The sequence below is a fragment of the Teleopsis dalmanni genome, chromosome 2, assembly GCF_002237135.1.
Source record: "Teleopsis dalmanni isolate 2A chromosome 2, ASM223713v2, whole genome shotgun sequence".
NCBI classification, from domain to species: Eukaryota; Metazoa; Arthropoda; class Insecta; order Diptera; family Diopsidae; genus Teleopsis; species Teleopsis dalmanni.
In genome coordinates, this window is record NC_051847.1 from 188657486 (window position 1) to 188680676 (window position 23191).

General features: G+C 30.0%; 1 protein-coding gene across 2 annotated transcripts; it reads left to right on the plus strand.

Moving 5' to 3' along the window:
- Positions 1-342: 342 nt before the first annotated feature.
- On the plus strand, positions 343-21559 carry LOC119686078. Of its 2 annotated transcripts, XM_038100541.1 has the most exons (13): positions 344-452; positions 796-3752; positions 13659-13798; positions 13886-14020; positions 14727-14984; positions 15054-15393; positions 15803-15889; positions 15981-16131; positions 16988-17153; positions 17217-17360; positions 17447-17546; positions 20334-20477; positions 20767-21559. In XM_038100541.1, the coding sequence occupies exons 2-13, from the start codon at positions 799-801 to the stop codon at positions 21185-21187; spliced, it is 5040 nt and encodes a 1679-aa protein (XP_037956469.1). In that variant the 5' UTR covers positions 344-452; positions 796-798; the 3' UTR covers positions 21188-21559. The 2 variants fall into 2 exon arrangements, with proteins under 2 accessions (XP_037956471.1, XP_037956469.1); XM_038100543.1 differs by lacking the exons at positions 20334-20477; positions 20767-21559 and adding an exon at positions 19901-20108 and having other exon boundaries at positions 343-452.
- The last annotated feature ends 1632 nt before the right edge of the window (positions 21560-23191 follow it).

The window sequence follows — 23191 nt, forward strand, 5'->3', positions numbered from 1 at the left end:
AGAAATCTTAATTAGTATTCTTAAAGCCAGATTTTGTGCTATCAGTAATTGCTTTATTGCAGTATTTAGGGCTTTGCTGTATGTTTTATTTATATTAGTTATATATATTAATAAGATATATATATTTTTGAAGTTTATATAAAATCAGATCTAGGTGTCATTGCAATTAAAAAATAAAATTAAAAAAAAAATATTACATAAAATTAAATATAATTTTAAGTCAATTGTTGTCAATTGTATTGTGCATTACAATAATTAATATTTAAATCAATAAACAGTGCAAATAAATTTATATTGACTATTAAAATTAAACATAATTATAAATTATAAATTATATTTTTATACAGTCTACATATATATTCAAGAGAGAAGTCAAAGAGACAACAAAATTATAACTATACAACAAATTGAGAAATAGCTGAGAACTAATTAACTTTTATAATTAATTAAAGGTTGGTATATAATAAAATAACTATCTAATGATAAGTCTTAAAATTTTTGTTTAATTTAATTTTTGACAAGTTTTTAAATAATCACATTTTTATGAAAAAAAATTATTTTTGAAATAAATATTTTAAAACAAATTTTTTTCAATTATTCATAAATTTTGCTTTCGTTATTTAATATAATAATAAATCTGTTTATAATGGCTAAAATATAATATTTCATTCGTGTACTTTCATTCCATTAAGCACTATTAAGACTCTTCTTAATAATTCCCTCTTCTAAATTTTCAAATAAATATTTAAATTAAATGTATTTTTAATTATTTTTTTCCATAAATCTTACCGCTAGAAAATGTTTCGTTTTTTTACTCGCAAAAAGAACTCTAAATCCGCTGATAAACCCACAACTCAAACGACATCAGGTGAAAATTTAGAGGCACCGCAACCGGCCTTGAATGCAACTACAAGCAACACTTCAGGAATTTCCACAGTTACATTGCAGAATGCTGATGACAATTACAATAAATTTGTTAGTATTGATAAAGAAACCATTGATGATCTTATCGCAAATAAATCGGCATTAGCAAGAGCTGAAGCATTGCTCAGGCCAAGCACCAACGATGAACAGGCGAGTACATCAGCTGCCGCATCACTAGCAGAAAATTACAATCGGTTCGGATTTCAACCCCCTGAGCACAGAGCTAGTTTAGCGCAAACAGCATCAAATCTTGCAGCGTCTATGTCAGAACAATTCTCACATTATTCTGAGAATAATTCTCTGTCAGAGCACATATTTGAAAGTGACACGGCACCGTGCAAAGAGGATTTTCTAAAAAGAGCATATCAAACAACAAACAAAGATGTGCCATCAACGTCGGTCACCAACGTAAATGATGAAATCGCTAGCACTAGTCGAAACGAACGAGCTGATCGGCAGAGTGGCAAAAATATTGGCAATCCATATAGCACACTTAAGCATAATACGACCTTATCGAAAAAATTCAATAACGACTCTACAGACAACACTGAAACAATTACTGAGAGCAGAAATTCTGGTACAGACGCATCACATCAAGGTTATAGTGAAGTTAATTATCGTCAATCAAAGAAAATTCAAAAAGGTAAACGACCATCATTCTTCAGATATTCCTTAAATTTGGGAACAAATAAAGGAACATCGCCTGCTAAGGTCACGCGTTCAACTGACGTAACACATATTGACAATGAAACACTCAGTCGAGTGACTAAATCAAATTATATAGTAAAAGCTGCGAAAACAAGTGCTTGGTCGACTAAGTTAGGTAATTTATTTATGGCGCGTGGACGAAATAATCATAGTCGGAATAAAAGTGTACATAATCAGACTAAAGTGCAACAACTTCAAAATCAACAGCAACAATTGCCGCACTCCAAACAACAACACCAACATAGAGCTCTAGAAAGTAATTCGGAGCTAAGTGCGGGCAATAAAAATGTGCCATCGGAGTTTCTTATTCATAATAGAGCAGTCAATTCACCAGCCTTATATGAAACGCTAATGAATCGCTTTGATAATAACAAAAGTTTGACTACAAAACAAACGACTGCAAAACACCTTGAGCAGACCACCGACCCGCTTCGTCAACAGGCTGATGACAGAAATAGATCTCAGAATTCTACACATATTTTTAGCGCAGATACCTTTCGCTCAGATGTAGTCAACGGAGAACGTACACAGCGTGCTCATTCAGCGGATATTGTCGGAATGCAGAGTAAACGTGCTCGCTCGTCTTCAGCGGATGAGTGCAAAACCGATGATGAGTTGTACACTGGAAGAGCGCAGAGCGCCAAGTTTTTGGAAGAAAGGCATAATTCGTTTACCACTCAAGTGCCAAATATTAACTCAAGCGCCTTCACAACAGACACAGTCTCGACGGCAGAAAACAATACTGAAAGGGTCGGTATCGAGCACGAATGCGATCGGAGCGGTGAACGTGAACAACAGCGCGATTGTGGATTTGCAGAAGTGGCAACTAGTGAAAAAGCCTCAATCGGGTGTGATTATAGTGAATTTGATAAATGCGCGCATTTAACACAAAACGGTGTAAACGGTATAAATCAAACGGCCGAAGTCAAACTTGCGGCATGTGAACGTGATAATTTGTGGCAAAGTAGTGTAGCAAGAGAAACGCGAAATATTGAACCGCAAGACAGTACGCCGGGCGACAATTTGCGTACGTACGCTTCAATGGGGCAGGCAAATGCCAAAATAAATGAAACAGCGCCGACAATTACGCGAAATAGTGCAGCACGCGAATTTCGTGAATCGGTTATCCCGAAAGAAGATAATTCTGACGTGACTGATAAGCCAAAAATAGTACTGCCAACCATAACTGTGGTTGATTGTAGTGGAGATAGTAATGGAGAGGTTGGTGATTGCATTGCACAACCGGTTATATATAATGGCACGGATACTAGTTACGATAGTGTTAAGATAACACCGATTGAAGAGGTGCTTGAGAGTATTTTAAGTGAAACTGCATCCATTGTAACAAATCAAAATCAAAATAGTCCCTATCCACTGCACACTTCTGCGCGTCACATCAATATAAAATTAGCCGAAGTACCGGAAGAATACGAAGATGCCGAAGACCTTGGCAGTGAAATCTCACGCCAACATTATGATGTGCCTGAGCAACATAATCTTGTGAAGAGTGAAAATGCCAGTGATTCGAATTTGAGTACTGGCTGTCCTGACTCTGGGTTTGTCGATGGTGCTCAGGCCAAAGCGGGTAGCAGCGATAGAGAAGCTTTTGCACAGCGCGCCGCAACTAGTAATACAAGTGGTCATCATTTACCTTTTGTTCGCGATGGTAATTCAACGGATTGTGATGAACTCTTAATGCCGAACGAGGAATATGATTATTTAGATAATGTGGACGATGGTGGTGTTACTAATGTTGCTGAGCGTTTAGTGTGCATTGAAAGCATTAGCTTGCCTGATGTTGTCGAGTCGACTGCTTCGAGTTTATTGCAGGCAAATGGCGCTAGTTCGTCTGGCTCAAGTACAACTGAAGAACAAATTGTCAACATAAATGGCGCTACTGGCAATAGTATTGGTAAAGTGCACTTTGTACCCATACATGTTGAGGGTAGCTCTGAACCTATAAAACGTCGCAGTGTCGATGACAGTTGCATTGGAAGCGGTGGTATTAGAATGGGTGAAGAACCGACTATTGAAATTATTGAAGAGGGTGGTGATACAAATTATGCTAAATCAAATAAATTTGGCAATTTTGGCAAGGACTTATTAGCGGAAAAGTACAAGTAAGTTAAAATCTTTTATTTTTTGTTTATTGTAATTATGTAATATTACTATATATCAATAATCTATAAATAGAATTTATTCTCACATAAGGTTTAGAAGATTGAGAATTAGTTATAAGAAAATTTAAATCCATTAAACTTATTTAACCATTAAATTATTTAAACTTGTTTTAAATAGTTTTTGTGCTCATTATTTTTTTTTTAGTTATAGTCTCATTTTAGTTCCAATGGGCCAAGTTAGATTATATTATATATTCGTGCACAAAACTCATATTATCCATTGGTTCAAGTAAAAGTCTCACATATTTGACTTCAACGGTTCTATTTATTCATATAATTTATAAGGTCCAAAGCGAAATAAAAAAATTTCTTCAACCATCAGTTTATCCAGTTAATAAGAAATGGTTATAAACGGTTAATATCTCTGTCTTCAGCTTTTGGAGATTAGTATATTTTTTTCTACTACTATTACAAATCTTCAAGAACCGCTACATAATTGCTGCATTCACATATCTGCGTACATCAGTTGAATGTGATCGATGACTTAAATGTCAATTTTAAAATTAATATGGAAAGTAGATCCCCATGTCTTACGATCACAATCAATTTCAATGGTTGCGATATTTTTCTTTGTGTGAAAATTTTTTCATTTTCCAATTATTTAATAAAAATTAATTTTCTTTTGTCGATTTAAATATAAATTGAATTTTGCACTTAACCTACACGATATTCATTTGCGCATTTGTTTTTGTTTTTATTTTGTCTACTGTATATATTATTTGTAAAGTATATATCAGTCCATATATTATAAACTATATTATATATATTTAAAATTTATATACATTTTAAACAATCTGTAAGACGAAGCACACTTTAGATTAGGTTAGATATAAGAGTGAGTCTGAGCTAATCTTATGTATCACCGTTCTATTTTTCGACTTTCTAAAAGTTCGACTTATGGAGACCTAATTTGCTCTCTAAATCCTGTTTTTATCTATTTAGTTCGAGTTATGGAAGTTTGAACCTTCTTGATTGCCGCATGGCTGTTTGGGCTGCTTCTCGCGTTCATATATTAAGTTATTTGTTTGTTTCCGACTTCTGAACTCGATTTAAAGATAGTGAAAAGTAGTACATCTTAGACTAACCAAGGTTTGGTGTGATTTATTAACAAACCTAATTAAATATATTTCTTACATTTACCCTAATTTCAGCGCTCAGACCTTACATCCTTCAATAAAAGTTGAATGTAGCGCTAGGTTAATTTTAAGGATGAGTCTGTGATAGACCGTCTGTAAAACCATTCTTAGAATTCCGTGCTTTTAAAAAAATTTCGTGCAATATATATTTGTGCCATATGACCTACCAACATAAATTGATCTAAATTTTTATTTTTTGGAACTTATGATATTTCCAAAATCGGTTTATGGTCGTTCTTCGGTATTCTTGAAAAACGATTTTTCAACAATCGTATCAATAATTTATTAAAGCTAGGTATATTTGTATAGTAAGTTACAAAGCATTTCTTTCATTTCGCCTTGGCTTTATTATTATGATTAAATATTAGTCATAAATGCACTCTGACGTAAAAAACTATTTTGTGTTTAAAAGCCCAAATAAAACAAATCTAGACTACTTACAAATCTCGTAATTGCTGTAGGTTTAATTTAACCTATTTTATTAGGGACTAAGATCCCGCTTTCAAGGTAGTCAAGTATACGTCTTGCTACCGCTGGCCAGTTGTATAGAATATGTTCTGATGTTTCCTTCTCCTCACGATAAAATCGACTGGAATCACTTTCTACCGCACCTATATTTTTCATGTGGTGCAGGTCCTGTAAGAAATTCAGTGTTGAGTTTAATATCATTTCTGCTAGGACTAAGGATAGGTTAACTTTGATGTGTTAAGAATCAATGAACTTTCTTGACTGCCGCATACCTGTTCAAGTAGATTTCGTTTCTCCCGTTCACATATGAAGTTATTTGCGAATCTATTTATTACCACGCAGTAGGGCTCTAGACAAATCAAAGAAGTACATGTATTTTTTTTTGCTAGGGTGTCTCCTATTTCATCGCTATCGGCCCCTTCATGTTCCGGTACCTACAGTACCTAAGTCTTGGCTTTATAATGGCAAAGATCATCACATAAAAATCCACATCTTTATGCATTCATGCCTACACGTATTGGTAACAAGAGTGATCATGCTGTCAACTTCAATTCTATTTACTGTAACTAGTTTTCTAGTCTAAGATGGATTAATAACTGATTAAGAATTTTGTATTTTAAATATTATGGTCTAATAATTTTACTATATTAACACAGTTTAGCGTATTGGATATTTAGATACCAAATAAAGTATAGACATGTAGACCATTCTATTGGGAACTATGCGAAAGATCTCACGACATATTTTTTTTAACATTAAAGGAGAAGAATGAATCTACCACATAAAAATAGTACAGCATAATTTTAACCTATTTACTTTACATTTTTTTTGTCGAAAAATGCTTGAGAAAAGTGCTGCCAAATATTAGGAATGGAGAAAAAACAGGAAGGAAGTTTCACCCTTATTAGTGTGTCTTCTATGCAGAGGAGATGCCAAATATATAAAATTGATATAAAAATTATCACACCAATGACTGTCGGGTATTTAAATACCCAAGCTATATCTCAGGATTACCTCAAGTTATCAAAATCAAGATATCTTTCAATTTCTATGATCTCTAATGGACATACATTGAAATTTCATCAAAATTAATTAATTAATGGGGTAAACAATTATTTTCACTATAATTTTAATACATGATCGCTTCAGAGTTATGATGATTTGACTTGTGCTCAAAAAAAAACCTTAAATAGAAACAAATATTTGTATTGTTGCTATTGATAATAGATAGAATAGATGAAATATTAGTTTAATTTGAAATAGAATGAATTCACATGAATTTCAGTTTTTATCTCAATTCTCTGAATTGTTATTTGAATTTTATAACCATTCACTACTCACATTAAATTTCAAAGAAATATTTATTTATTAAATATAATATTAAATGTTTATTTATAAATAACTAAAAATTTTATTAATTGTACAAAGTGAACTACAACAAATTTTCCTCCAAATTCTAGAGATGAAAATATGCAACTATTTATCTACAGTCAATTTATTAAATATTTTCGCTAAATAAATGTACTAAGTCTAATAATCGTTTATTGAATCTAACTAATATAATCATGCATATGTATATATATATATGTATATATATATATATATGAATATATAGTAAATTGTATATATAATTTGAATTCCCACGCTTGTTTTTAAATCGTGTGTTACGAATGAAATATAAAAATTTTGTAGCGAATAAATTTATCAACGCCAAAAAAAATGTTCGCATTTGAATTTGCATTTTGCAAATCTCTGAAGATACAAAAACGAAAACAATTTGTGCTACTTTTCCGGATTTCATAAATGCGAATATTTAAATGTTACAATTTCATTTCGTTGGGAAGACTCGAATAGAAACTATAAATACGAGAACAACGTCATATTTATATATGATAAATCGTCTTGAGGGGCTGAGTTTCCTAATTTTGTGAAGAAATACTAGAGGAAAATTGATTGAATTCTGACCTGCTTTTTACTCGTAGAAGAAAATTGAACTCAAATTAGATTTGATTACTTACGTAAATTGCACATTTATGTACTTTGTTTATATATATTTATAAATGTTTTATAAACACATAAATATATATACTTTATTTATACAGTATTTATATTATTGAACTATTTTAAAATCCAACAGATGCCTTTAAAATCATTTGATTATTCGCTGTGCTACATCATTTATTGGGTCTATTGAGAATTTTTTAAGTTCAAGAATAACTAACACTTGAAGTAGTACGAATGGTTACACATCTGAATTACCTGTGAAATAATGAAAGTTTTTTTTCTAACACTCCATTTAAATACTATGAAGCAATAATAAAAAAATTCTATGGTTTATTTAAATTTTTTTATATTGTAATTTGGACCTATGTTCAGCGTGTAACACAAATTTAGAAAAATATTCAAAGAGTACAAATTTAAATTAAATTCTTCAACAAACTAAGTGCGCTCCGTGGCATGTCAGAAACAAAAATCTGCACTAAGATCTAAATGTATCAACTGTTGAAGAAGTTATTTGCCAATATACACCTAAATTCCGAGAGAGACACAAGTCACATCTTCATGTTCGACAATTTTCTTCTGCAACTGCACTGAATCTCCTTAAAAGAAAATCATTGTTAAACAAGAATATATTTTTAATCCTTTAACTCCTAAGAGGAGCATAGGTTCGCAACAAATAACTTCCACTCGGTACGATTGGTGGCCAATAGCTTCAACTCTCCCCAGCCTTTCCGCATGTGTGACATTTCCGTGTCGGTTTGTGTTCTTCAGGTGTGAGCAGGTCTACCCCTTCTTCTGCTACCCATCGGGTTCCACTCAATCGCCATTCTTGTGGTGTCACCAATCGGTCTAAGCAAAGTGTTTTTAAATTTGATATTTACTTGATTATCTTTGATGTTCGCAAACTAATTCAATTTGCATTTCTTAATTTCCTTTACATCAAAATTTTGGTCTGTTTTGAAAATAGTATTTGCCCTATAAATGTAATTTGACCACCCAATCAGTAAGGTTTTACGCTGTTGATAAAGAATCGTTTAATTCCAGCACACTTGAGTTTGTGACAGACCGCCTATAGATCTATTCTGTTGTCATAGAAACTGTTCAAATTAATATTATCAATAAAATATCTCATAATTTCAGACTTTATACGTTATTTATTTCAATAAAAATGAAATAGCAACTCTCTGGTCTGTTTTAAGTTAGAGATATGCATTGAAGATTCGATTTAGTAACCAACTCTGTAAGATTTTGTGCAAGTGTTTAATTATAAATAGTTAAATTTTACAATAAAAGTAGTAGCTTATATTAATTTTGTACAGATATTTTTCTTTAAATATGCATTGGTTTTCATATAAATGACAGTAGTTGCTTTTAACTATACCATATACTGTTTTATTTCAGACATTAATATTTCATTCCAAGTTAATAATAGCAGTAGACCTTACTACTTCCAGTTGTTATTTTATTTTTCCGAAAATTTTATTGTATTTCACATTGACAATTATTATTATTATTGTTATGATATGTGGTACTGCGACAATCGGGTCTATTGTGCTCTTTTTTGGGTTTAGAGACTTGCTTCTGGTGTATCAATCAAATGTGGTATAGAACCTACTTTACAGAGTTTTATTGCCTCTTCACTAATAGTGTACATTCCCAGGAGTCTATTTCGTTTGTACATTACCGAAGAACATTCTAACAGCACATATGTGACTGACTCCTCATTCTTTTCGCAGAATCTACAGTTTGCATCCGTATATATGTATGCATTGACAATAGTAATAGAGTTTTCACAATATGACTCTAAAATTTTTATTATATATCATAGGGACAATTGCAATAAGTTCTGATTATTTGTACTATTCCATTTTTTCAGCAAAATATGTATAATTTGTTCCAAATTAAAGTACTCATCTTTAACAAATATATTTTTTCTTTGGATTTTACTTTAAATGACGTCGAAACTCACCACACAACCCGGTATTATTTATTTTGCATGCCTATTGAGACAACATGAAAATACTTAGATATAAATGTTTTAGTATTTCATTAAAATAGTTTTATTTATATATCCTAACATAATTAATTTTTAACATGTTTATTATTATTTAGTTATATATCATAATATTATTAATTTTCAAAGGTGAAAGACCTATTAGTCCAGTTCCTTATTCTTTAGTTGATTTCAAAATTAATTTTAGGATTTACTCACAACTAATAAAAAATCAATTTTCAATATATATATTATATAAATAGCAAAGATCTTTAGTCAGCCACTCAGCTTGCAGTAAAATGATGGACCCTCTTCAACACTTTTCAAATATAATCTAAACTCATTGATTAACTAGTTGTTTTTACAAGTCGTACTATAATAGCACTAAAAATATATATGATTAAAATTGTTGGTTCTTGTTTAAAACAAGTGAAACCTATAGTAATATTCAAAACTCTAGATATAACTGCAGAAGTGAAAGCTTTCAATCAATGGGAAAGGTATTGTTCTTTATAAGAAAAAAACAATATCTAAAAAAAGGAACCGTTATTGAGTGGATTGCCTTTCGCCTTGTACACTTACCTTTATTTTTAATAAAGGTTTATATATATAAATATATATATATGTCTTTAACGCATAAAGACAGAAGGATAAAGTTTTTCTATCAAGATCTAATTTTAACGTAAAGCTGAAAAATTTGATTTCATTAAATAGAGGGTTTTGAACCGGTTCTGAATTTACTCGTTTTGAAACATCTCCAATTTTAAGATCTCCAATTATATTATGTAGTTGAAAAGAAGTTTTAGCATTGGGAATTCTCAAAAGAAGGCAGAAGCTATCTAAACTGATTTTAAAGCAAACCAATGGCTAAGATTATTAAATACCTGAACCAACCAACTTCAGATATTAACACGTTTCATAGCACTTCTCAAATCAACTTGTCCTTTTTGGAGAATAAATTTCAAGAACTTTGTATGTATGTATGTTGATCCTTTTTTCGAGTCAGCGCAACTAGGCACTTTTACTCTTTGATAGCTGGGGGTACTACAGGGTCCCACCCTTCTCACTTCCTACAGCCGTACAAACACATGATATAGGAATCATGTTATTACTACAACGATGCTCCGATATTGCCAATATTGTATTAATATCGTGTTATGGCTTTAAACTATATATATCTATATCTCTATAAATGTTTATACGTTTTATATTATCTAATATATTTAGATAATATTGTATCAACATCATCTTATGGTCCTACACATAATTCATATCCAACAAATTAGGTATATTAAAGTTGCTAACATAATTCTATGGAATTTCGTGTTTTGAAAGATATTTTTTTAATATAGTATCATCATCATCTTATACCCTTACAGGTTTTTGTTGTTTATAGCGATGTCTTAGTTTAGTATCTTGACAGTACCCTCCAGCCTTCCTTGAACCTTCATCTTCTGCATATTAGCTGCCACGCCAGCAAGCTACCGCATTCTTGGATGATTCTCAATCCGTGTGTTTAGTGTTTTGTGGGTCGGGAGCATTGGCAATATTATATATCATGTTAAAATGATTATATATTGTATATGCTTAAAAACATTTATTTATGATTAATTTAAATTATTTTAAAATAAAATTCATAGTATTATGAATACTAGTATATAGTATTAGTATTATATGTTAGTTGGCGCACTTAAATTCATTGCACTCATAAATAAATGTGACTTAGCACATATTTACATATAACTACATATTATTAATAGACTAAAAATAATAATATTGTAGAAAAGTGGGATGTAAACATTTTGTTTAGCTTGAATAATATAAATCATAATAAATAATTTAAATAAAAATAATAGAATTTAACTAACTCAAAAGATTTGATTTAGAAAAAAATATATATTCATCTTTCTTCTCTTTTGTGTTATGAGCGACACAACAGATGTATGACGTATAATATATAAGAATATTAAAATAAAGTTTATAATAATCATTATAAGATATATATTTATATATATGACTACATTAATATATATTATTTCATTACTTGAATGAGTTTATAATAATGTTTTGCTAAGAATCTCAGTGCACTGAACTTGCCTGTAAGTTCGATAGTTTTTATTTCGCTACTACGAAAAGCAAGAAATTGCGTCTCCGAGTTCTACAATATTCAATTGATTTATACAAAATCAATTAGTTTATTTAAAATTGTATAAACAAAGGAAATCACATTACTTATCACTAAACAGACATACATATATATATGTATGCTAATGTATATATATTATAAGTATCTCGAAGAGAAATCTGTTTCTTATTTTTTTCTTTGTTTCGAATTAATTAAATTCTTTGGCTTTTTGTGTATAAAATCTGCACACTTCATCTATTTAAATAAATCTATTTTTTAGCCAAATGTTTAATACTTATCTATATATATATATATATATATTTACTCTAACACATATTTCCTTGGTTTAGCACATTAAATAAAAAAGCAACAACAAAATAGAGAAATGTTTATATTATAAACAAAAGTAGATTCCTATGCGAAATATCTTTAAAATTAAATTGAATTATGTGTGTTTTAAAAGTATCATTTATTATTCTATACATTGCCGATATTTATATACTTCACAAATATATTATAATAATATATTGTATATACTATATATAAAATATATAAAAATAAAAGCCGCAAAACGCAGAAAATTTGCTTTGTTTTGTTTGGTAGCCAAGATCTCTTATACACAATTTGCCAGAAATGTGAAAGCAAAGATTAATTTGATTATTAAAAATAAATATTAAAAAAAAATTCATTATAACAAAAAAGTTAATAATAATGATAAAAAGTTAATAACAATAAAAAAAAATTATTATAATAACAAAAATAAAAAATATTTCTGGTTGTAATTATTTTTAAAAATGAGTTTTTAAACCTGCAATTTCCATTCAGACATACCCATCTTCCCGTTCAGTAATAGACCATCACAGACAGACAACGCATTTGGATCGGTCGTAAAATAATGAAAAATATTTTTAGATAAATCTTCCGAGCATCTTTTCTCTTTCGGCGGAAACTGAAAAATGATTCATTTAATATCTTTTATGCGTTGACTTTTATTTGAAAATCTATGGCAGCTTTAAAAATTTAACAAAATTATTTATATTTTTGTCACAATACATGACAAAAAATAACTGATCGAAATATTTTTGAAGTAATTGAAATTTTTGCAAAAATAATTTTATTTTGTTATTGTTTTTGGTACTTCACTGTAATATGACACAATATTTTGAAGGCCAACAGAAAATATTTGCAGCCAAATTTCAAAAAAGTATCATTTTACATAAATCGTCAGTGTGAATAGAATATAGTTTTTAATATTCTTTATTATCATAAGTGCTAAAATTATATTGGAAACATATATAAACGAATTTTGATTAATTTCTGATATGCAATAATAGCAGTTGTTAATAGGGTTATATATATGCAACCCTAAAACCAATTTTCTAGCTTTCATAGGATCTTAATATAGTATAGAAATGAGAACTAACCGATTGTTAAAATACGATTGTCCGATTGTCATTATCTTAACTGAGTACTACCATTGATTGTGCACTGATAATTTTAAAATAACTTTCTATACTACTTCCAATGTATCAGAAACTATTACAAATATCTTGCAATATTTGAATCGGGCTAAGGATCTTAATATAGTATACTCGATTCAAATATAGCCAGACATTTGTAATAGTTTCTGATTCATTGGAACTGCTATTGAAAATTATTCAAAAATTATCAATGCACTACCATTGATTGGTAGTACTCAGATAAGACAATGAAGCGCCTTATCCAGCATACTAAATGGATCACGTATTATATTTTAATAATCGGTTAGTTCTCATTTCTATGCTAGCCAATATTATATTATTAAATAATAGGCTATGAATGCACCCCGATCTAAAAGATCTATTGTGCGCCTAAAGGTCCAACTAAGACAATTCTAGACTATTCATAAATCTTGTAATTGCTGTGGGCTTAATTTTATCTATTTGATTTGGGACTAAGATCCTGCTTCCAAGGTTGTCAAATCTACATCTTGCCGTGCTGGGCAGTTGCTTAGAAAATTGCATGGATTAAATTGATTTAAAATTTTTTATCTATATTTATATAATTATTGTAAGTTTTTATATATCCTTATCTAAACTTATGCATAATATATATATTTAAATTTTTTATTTACATTATTTTAGAATTGAAAATAGTCAACTTCACGAGAAACTCGAAGTAACACAGCTGAATGTAAATAATTTACAAACCAAAATTTCCGAGTTACAGAATAGAGTAGGAAATTTAGACTCTGAACTTTCGGCGAAAACCTGGAACGTTGAACGTAAGTCTGATAACATTTAATGATTAATCAGATTATTTATTTAATATATTATTTGTTTTTTGTTAAAATATATAATGCAATGCTCAGGACTACAAGGTGAATTGAGTGCAGCGCACAAGGACGATGAGTTCGTACGTAAGAAACTTAAACTTTTGGAAGATGAAAAAGTGGGACTACGGCAAAAATTCGATGAACGTGAAGATCAATATCAGTATCGCATTAGTAAGTGAGATTTAAATATCATTTCTATTGATTACTAATATGTCAATGAAACAAATTTAGTGAATGAAAGTGTTAGGCCAAAAAATTAAATAAAAAATCCTAGAGTCAGATTACAAAATCAAGGAAACTATTTCTTCTCACGTTCAAACATTCAAACCATTTATTTATTTGCTCGAGTTAAAAAATTTTAAAGAAAATAAAATAGATTTTGACTGTATCGCTTAAAAGGGATAAGAAGTTAGTAATAGTTGGAGTTCAAATCCGTAGCAAATGCCATTTATCAGAGAGAGCTTATTCCATTATTTCAATTGTTACTTAGTTAATGGTGTATTGCAATATAGCTATACCTATATTTTCCTTTCAACAGAAAATGATTTGAAAAACAATCAAAAACTACATTAAAGTTAACATTCCACTATTGCTTTAAAGTCAATACTGAGTAATAGTCATACCCATCCTTCAGATAACATTTTTTATGTCCAAAAAATTAAAGCAAAAGTAATTGTAATATATTATATGCTATACCCAAAGAGCTAGAACTCTACAAAAAATGGATTAAAAGAAATCCTTGACCTTTTGATATGCCGTTTTTTTATATATATGCTTCCTGACCTTCTCATCTACTTCTATGTTTAGAATATATATATAGATATATTTGTATATATTCATATTTCTAAACTAAAATAATTAATATGTATAACTACAGGAGAGCTTGAAGAAAAACATACGGAACTTATGGAGAAATTCAAACAGACCAAGACTTTGGCTAGTAACCTACAAACACAATTCGCTGCAGCACAAAGTGATGCAGAAGAATGGCGTCAAGAAGTGATCAAAATACGTGCCGAACTTGAAGAACAAATATCGGCATTAAACAATGCTTTGAAAATCTCTAGAAATGAAAGAAGAATATGTGAAGATCGATGGCAAACTGAATTTGAAATAATGCGAACACAAAACAGAGGTAATTCAATGAATTTTAATAAAATAAATTAACAAAAAAAAATATATAATTATTACTTTTAAATAATAGATAGAGAAGAAACTTTAATGGAAGACTGTGAATGGAAAATTCGTCAAACTCAGGGAACATGTAAGGAAAAATTGGAGAAATCCGAAAGTGCACGTCGCGAAGCTCTACAAAAAGTAGAAGAGTTGGAGAATGATTTAGCTGCACGAGATGAGCAGTTGGAAACTTTAAAAACCTTCGAAGCAGAAGTACGTTCCTTGCGTGGAGTTGTTGGAGAACAAGAACAATCCATACAGGCTCTCATTACTCAACTTGAAAGATTAACAACTGAATTAACCGAAACAAAAGAGAATCTTAAAGAAGAAATACACGCTAGGTCTCAACTTAAATATCAATGTGATAAGTACGCAGACAATTTTTCATATAACTATATTTATATATCTATATATATATATATATTTCTTTATCTATTTATGTAGTTTAATGTTATAATTTAATATTAATTTATTAATTTTAATAAAAGTGTTTTTTTCAGGCTAATTGGTCAAAAAATTTTTTTTTATCGATATTTCGACTTTAGTCTAAAGACCTCTTAAGGAAACTGAATCAGGAGACGACTAAAGTCGAAATATTGATAAAATAAAAATGATTAAAAAATAAATTGTGATTTAGTTTTTCTTAATTTTTATTTTTTAACAATAATAATAAAAAATAAATTTAACCAATCAACCTGAAATAAATACTTAATAAAATCATTTGTTCACGAAAGAATTGATATTAATTAATTTTAATAAAAATTTTAATTTTTTTAGTACCATTCGAGACAAAGAGCGTCAACTTAATTATCGTATTGATGAAATTCGCCATGAAGCTGCCTCTTTCTGGGAGACGAAACTACAGTAAGTGTAATAAACTTTATTTTTAAAAACTTTTATTAATTTTTTAGAATAAATGCAATTTAATAATTTCTTATCATTTTCCCGCCAACAGCACAGAGATGACAAGACTGAAAAATGAACTCGAATCTGTTTATGCAGACGATCGCCGTGAAGCCTTGGATAAAATTCAAGAAGAACATGTTGAAGAATTGCGAGCGCTAACAACGCGATACACAGCAATAGAAGAAGAACTTCGAGCCGAGGTAAGAGTCAATGAAATTTGAAAATTTAATAAATAGGGGGTGTAGAAGAAAAATTTTCCATTCCGTATATATATATGTATATATATATGCATACATATATGTATGTTTGAATATTGAAACGTAATGCATATATCTTTTTCACAACAGTCTCCTTCAGTACTCCAGTGCTACCACAATCCATTCAGACATTCTTCATCGTTTACGGCAACCGTACCTTTTATCAGTGAATGCATTGATATAGCTTCATCTAACCGGCAATATTGAACGCCTTCAAACATTTCGATTTGACGTCAAATAATCACGGCCAATACTTTTGAACCGATGTAAAAAGTACATTCAAGTCCATTCAAAAAATTAAAGATATCATATAATATGGTATATTTTCAGTACCGAAAACTCTACTTAAAGAGCTCATTCATCTTAAAAATCTCAATATCTCAAAAACCTTCTCTTAATATAAAATTTTAGTTTTATTATTAAATATTATTTCCTCTTCTTATATTTTATAATGCTTACCACTTTCTTCCATATAAATAGAATCAAAACAAAACATTCCGAATCTGTAATATTTTAAAAGAGAACACTACTTGCTTACCACTTTCTTCCATATAATTAGAATAAAAAAAAACGTTCCGAATCTATAGTATTTTAAAAGAGAACACCATATATATCAAACACCATCAAGTTATGACTTTTTATCATTTATGACTTATTAGTTATATTAAATGTATATCTGTTATGATAAAACTTAGTACACACAGAGAAAGTGCAGGAAGAGACTATTTTACATAACCTCAAAAAAAAAATTTTTATATTTAAATAAATTAATAATAAAACATTATATATTTTAATAAAGTTGGCGGAAACAGAAGCAACACTGGAGCGCAAAAAGGAAGAATATCTGGAATTAAGGGATAGGTCGGATAATGCGCTGCTTCAAACACGTATGCATTTGGATCGCGCTGATCGTGAATATCAAAATGCCATGTGTCGTGAGGAGGAAAGACGCGAGACACTAGAAGGTTTACAAATATTCTTTTTTAAATTAACTTTAAAATTTATTAAAAATTTTCCTACATTAATAGCAAACTTGCGCAAAGAATTTGAAGAGAAGAAACAAGAAATGGAGGAGGATTTTCTTGAGCGCTTGAAGCAAGTGCAAGAAGAGTTTTCAGTGGAGTTGCAATACACAAAACAAGAGTTAACCGATTTACACCAAGGAGAGCTAAGTCAGTTGAAATAAAATTATTTTTTAATAAATATTAAATTTAAATTTATTCTAAATTATTAAATTTATTCTAATTATTAATTTTAGTTAAAGAAAAGGCAAAATTGAAAGCTGAAAAAGATGAAGCTTTGCTGGAGTTGGCTGATCGCCATAAGAAAAAATTATTAGCAGCAGATGAACGCCTAAGGTAAGCTATCTCTACAATAGAATCAAATCTAGCACCTAGTATATATTATGCGTCCTATGAAATCATATGATTTAGTTTCAAAGTCATATCAATGAACATTCGCTTTCTCTAAATATTAATAACTGCTTTTCAAATTGGTTAAGAGAAAAAAGATATTAACACCTGTATGAGAACAATTTTAATGATTTTTCTTTACCCATCCCCATCCAGCGATATAAAGTAAATATAGAAAAAACCCGGTAAACACTTTTTTACAAATTCCGATATGACTTTAGAGATGTAATCTTTTTGTCAAGAAACTACCCAGCATTTTCTTCTTTTTCTGAGATAAAAATCTCAACCTCAGAAGTCTCGTTCTAAGCTTTTATTTCCTTGAGTAAATAGATATCTTTGAATCGGATGATTTGATTCGATATTTTAGAATTTCGTAACTAATAAAACTAATATCCTCCTCTAGATAGTATGCTAGTATGCTCGAGTTCTAAGTTGGGCATTAATCAATGGAGTTCCAATACCAGATCGCATCTCTCCTATTATATCTTTATACTATGAATACATCGACAGTAATAATAATTAGAAAACTATTTTTTTAAGTCACCAAGTAAGATTGTCAGTCCTACACGCTGATTTAGTTTTCTCTTCGAGACATTACTTTTATAGACATCTGATTTCTATCAAGCCTCCGCCTCTATTTCTTTTCCCAAAGAAAAGAAAATATTTCTATGAGACAAGAACTCTTCTGCACGTATCACTCCTAATAACACATTGAACAATTACATAATACAAATGGACACATTTTTACTTGAATTGTGCCCAAACTAAATCAGTAATAAACATGGTACCATGCATTCCTTCATCTGTCTAGTAACATATACACACTTAAGCCCAATTGCTCTGTAGCTCTATTCTATTTAGGTGGTAATGTTGCTGAAGTTTATATCTTCAGTTTATTTCTCCTTACACAGTTTATTCTATTCTCATTGTTATAATATATTCTATCTTAAATGCAACCATTTATCCTAATTCCCAATCAGTTACAACCTATAATATAGTACTTCGAGTGCACTTTCCTTTTGTCCGTACATTTTATTGCTTTGCGAAGAACACCATATACCACATTAAGGTCATTATTACTATCTTTATCGATCCAAGGGAGTATGATGATTATCTTTATCAGCCCGAGTGGACAACGAAATAAATAACATATAAATAAATTATATTTAACCGAATTATAATTCTGTCCAAAAATAGTTTCTTTAATATTTCTTCAGTCCACTAGTAAAGGAACATACGCTTCGAAATTATTAATTTACAATTGATAATAGCTTTTATCTTCTTTTAATATTTTATAATCTGTTAGGAATCTGCAGCATCCACACTAAGATGGACTTAAAGTTCAGTGCTTCAAAGTTAACCTTCTAAATAACCTACTAAGTAACCTCTTAAGTAACTATTTAGTTACCTACGAGGTAAAAATATCCATTCTTTTCCTTTTATCTACAATTCTTTTCTTCTTAGTCATTTCATTCTTAAATATATATACCTTTACTGAGTACTCGTTTTACATTCTTGATCTTCATTAATTTGAGACTATTTTTTAGAGACATTATACATTTGTTAGTTTCTAGAAAAATTCTATAAAACGTTACAGTACTTATAATTAGATCAGTTAGTTAGAATCAGTCATAATTAGATCCCTTTGAATAACTTACGAGTGCCCTCTCTATTTCTCTTTAAAGTACTTGGGTAGAATTTAAGAAATTATTGTTGCAATTATGCAGCGTTTTAATACTGGAAATATTTTCACAAAAATTATCTAGGTTTTTAGTGCTGTTACCTATCAGTTATATAATTTCAATTTCATGTTTTTTTTTTGGTGCTGTTAACTGACTTTTGTCCAAAACATGTATATCAGCAAGATACAGCAATGCGAGATAGTGGCGTGAAGTCTTTTCGAAATACAAATAAATTTAATAATATTTTTGCAGTATGATATACGACGATATACGACATAAATAAATTATGTTGATTAATTTTTATATGGAAATGTGCAACCTTCGTACATATAAGTGTTTTTTTTTTATTTGTCATTAAAAGTTTCTATATAAAATGTGTAGAGTTTCTTTTTTAATTTTGATTTAGTAAATAATTGTAATCCAAATTCTACTAAGCACAATGCGTTCTAACAAAAATAATAAAAAAAGTAGTATTTAATTAAATAAACCGTCAGTTTCACATTAATGTACCATTACTTATTAAGCGCACTGTATATATTCCTTTAAACAAAAACTATCATAACATCATTAGTATAAATTGTTAAATAATATATTATGAATATATATATTTTTCAACAGCATTTCGTATGATAATTGTGCATCGTTATTTATCACTGCCTTAAGTGTGCTTGCAAAAGGGGCGTGCCCATACATACCATCATTATATGTGCTTTACATGACAATGTCGCCATTGATATCTTTAGCATGCTTAGTGTTCAATATAGTGGCAATCATATACCTAAAATATGGTTACTTAATACATAAGAAATAATATACAATGTAGCAAAAAAAATTAAATAAAAAGTAAAAAATATATTAAAAATTTCATAAAGCATCATAAAGCCTTCATTAATATCTTACACCTTGGCCCCGTTTTATAAATTATCCCAATTTTATCATATCCAAATTTTTAACAAGTTTATTTTTTCTATTCCTTAACTCCTCTTCTAATAAATTAAAAAAAATACTTTTATAATTACTAAAATCCTGCAACCAAATCAACTTAATGCAGAGGGGTAGAGACACAACATCAGACCGATCTGAAAGAACTCAAGGCCAGCTATGACGACGATAAGGCGGCGATGGATAAACGCGATTTGAGCAATGCCAGCGAAATCGAACAACTTCATCGCAAGTGTCGTTGCCTGACGAATTTGTAAGTAAAAAACTAAATATTTTTATTATTATAAATAAAAAAAATATTAAATCAGTTTGTGCTAAACATACAACAGATGTGGCCAAAAACAGCTTCTAAGGTTGTGGCTTCATAGCTCCCCACTCAGTTAAAATTGGCTTTAAATGGTAGTGCGGCATGCCGTTATAATAAAAACTAAACTGACACAGTTTCATTCAAAATTTTCCCAAACATTTTTTTAAATATTTTTATTAGAAATTTATGTTTGCTAAAAAAATATTTTATATTTCTTTCCTGTTTTATCTTACAGATTCGATGAAATGCGCATGCGTTACGAGCGTCGCGATCCACGTCCGGAAGACTTACGGGAAATCGAAGAATTACGCGCGAAAAACGAATCGAACGAGCGTGACATTTACGAGTTGACAGTTCGTTTACGCGAAGTTCAAATGGAAAACGATGATTACAAGAAGAAAGTCGGCAAGCAGATTAAGAAACCACCACCCAAAACAATACCGACCAGTTGCGATGTTATTTACGAAGAAGAAGAACGCGACTCACCACCACCACCAGAAACAGTTACACCGTTGACTAACGGTGACTTGGAAGGCCTTCCCGATTTGATCGATATCGATGAAAGCGATGTGCAGCAGGCCTTCAATAATAAGAAGAAAACAGATAACTCTGACGTCGTCAATGAGGATGATAGTCAGATGATAACTGCAGTTTAAAAGTTTGCTTTTCATTCAACTCATAGCCACCACCTATCAACAAAATTCTTTGGACCTTGTCGGTTCAACTTATGAAATTATCTAGTCATTATAATTGTGGCAAATTCGTTGTAAATTTTTTTTTTAAATTTCCTATTGTTAATAATTTTAAAATAATTTAAAAAATTTTTTTAAGCGCTCTCGACACAATACTCATCAATTTTGTAATATACTAATTTTTATAAGTATTTAGCATATGCTACAGATTATTATACATTTTGACATATTTTCGCAAATATTTCGGAAAAATCTATATTTGGTACATAAATATTTATATGTGGGTTCATATTTTCTGATATGCCAGTGATAAATTAAGAAGTAAAATTATATCTTAAAATAACAAATAAAAATTGTAAAATTTCTAAATTTTTTAAAAAAATATACGAAATTTTTAATAAACCAGATAATAATATAGTTTTTATTAAAATATTAAAGTAGAAAGGCAGTCAATATTTAAGTGACATCGTAGTTCAAAAACCGATTTTCTACAACTTTAAGTCTTACTACTTTTCTTTACTCTAACTTCAGTAAAGCACAACCCGCTTTTTTGGGAAAGCATATTTGCAGTGGACTCGGATTTTAGTTTTGAATAGTGTGCCCTTGCTGTTTTAAACTAGAATAGCATAGTATAAAAAAAAACAAGAGCGTGCTAACTCTCAGAGAGCAGAGCACTGCGCCTATATCCTTTGTGTTACTTAACGACTCCAACTTAATAGAAGAGACTCTGTGTTTAGAATGAAAACTAATATTTCATCATAACTTTAATCGATGATATAAACTCCTACTCTTTGAGAGTTTCATTCTGGCTCACATCTAAACTGACCATACGCAAAACTAGACTAGAGATCTTATCCGCTTTCAAACAGAGACGATATTCAGCAGTCCATGATGTCAGTTAACCTGCAAACAAACTCATTTTTGTTTTACTGTGAATCTATGTGGATTCTATTTCTTGGAATGAAAGCTCAAATATTGAAAAGTTTGTTAACTATTCATTGACAATCACTTTGAATTTTAAACTATTTGTAAAGAACTGATTGTCAATCGCAAAATAGTTCTTTCACTATATATTCTATATAGCTGCGGTGATAGTTTCTTTAAATTAAGAGAAAATTCATATCGCCTACCCCTTAGCATATACTATACATTTTTGTTAATTATTTTTAATAAACTTTACTGTTTAAAAGTATGCTATAAATTTTTATTTCAAAAATTAAATGATTAATATTTGGTAGGGTTGTCGACTATTTATATGTCAGTGTAATCTAATATAGAAAAGGATCTTACCACCAATTTTTTTATTAATCTGTTAACTAAAGTAATAATAGTATAGAAAAACAATGATAAATCATAAAAACTTTATTTCAATTACATTGTACTTTGAATATAATGTATGTATGAAAATAATGCATATCAACACTTATATGTGGATGTCAGAAATAAAGTGGCCCTTAGATTTCTGAAAGTGAATAGATCACACAGATTGAAGAAACTGGTCACTGGCGGTACCAGTTTATATTACCCTGGAGACCATCAAAAGAAGTACCTTCCTTTATTTTCTGCAACTCGCCAATAACAGATGGAAAGCACTAAAGTCATGTGCAACTTCCAGGTTAACGTGGCCCACCTATAATAAAAATAAATCCCTGGAACTGATCAAAAGAGATCGCATAAACACTGCAAGGCTTATTGCAGTTCTTACTGGTCATTGGTGTATAGGAACTCACGCAGAGAAACTGCGTATTCCCTATAACTCTCACTGCAGAAGTTGTAGAAACCCGCAGGAGAAAGAAACAATAATACATTTTCTCTGTGAATGCCCAGCTCTAGCATCCAGAAGATATAGGTTCTTAGGAAAATACTTTTGTGATAGTTTAACAATGGTGAAGATGAAAGGCCTATTAAATTACCTAAATTCAGTGGGATGGATTTAGTCTCTACTCTTCTATACTAGGGTTCTTGCGA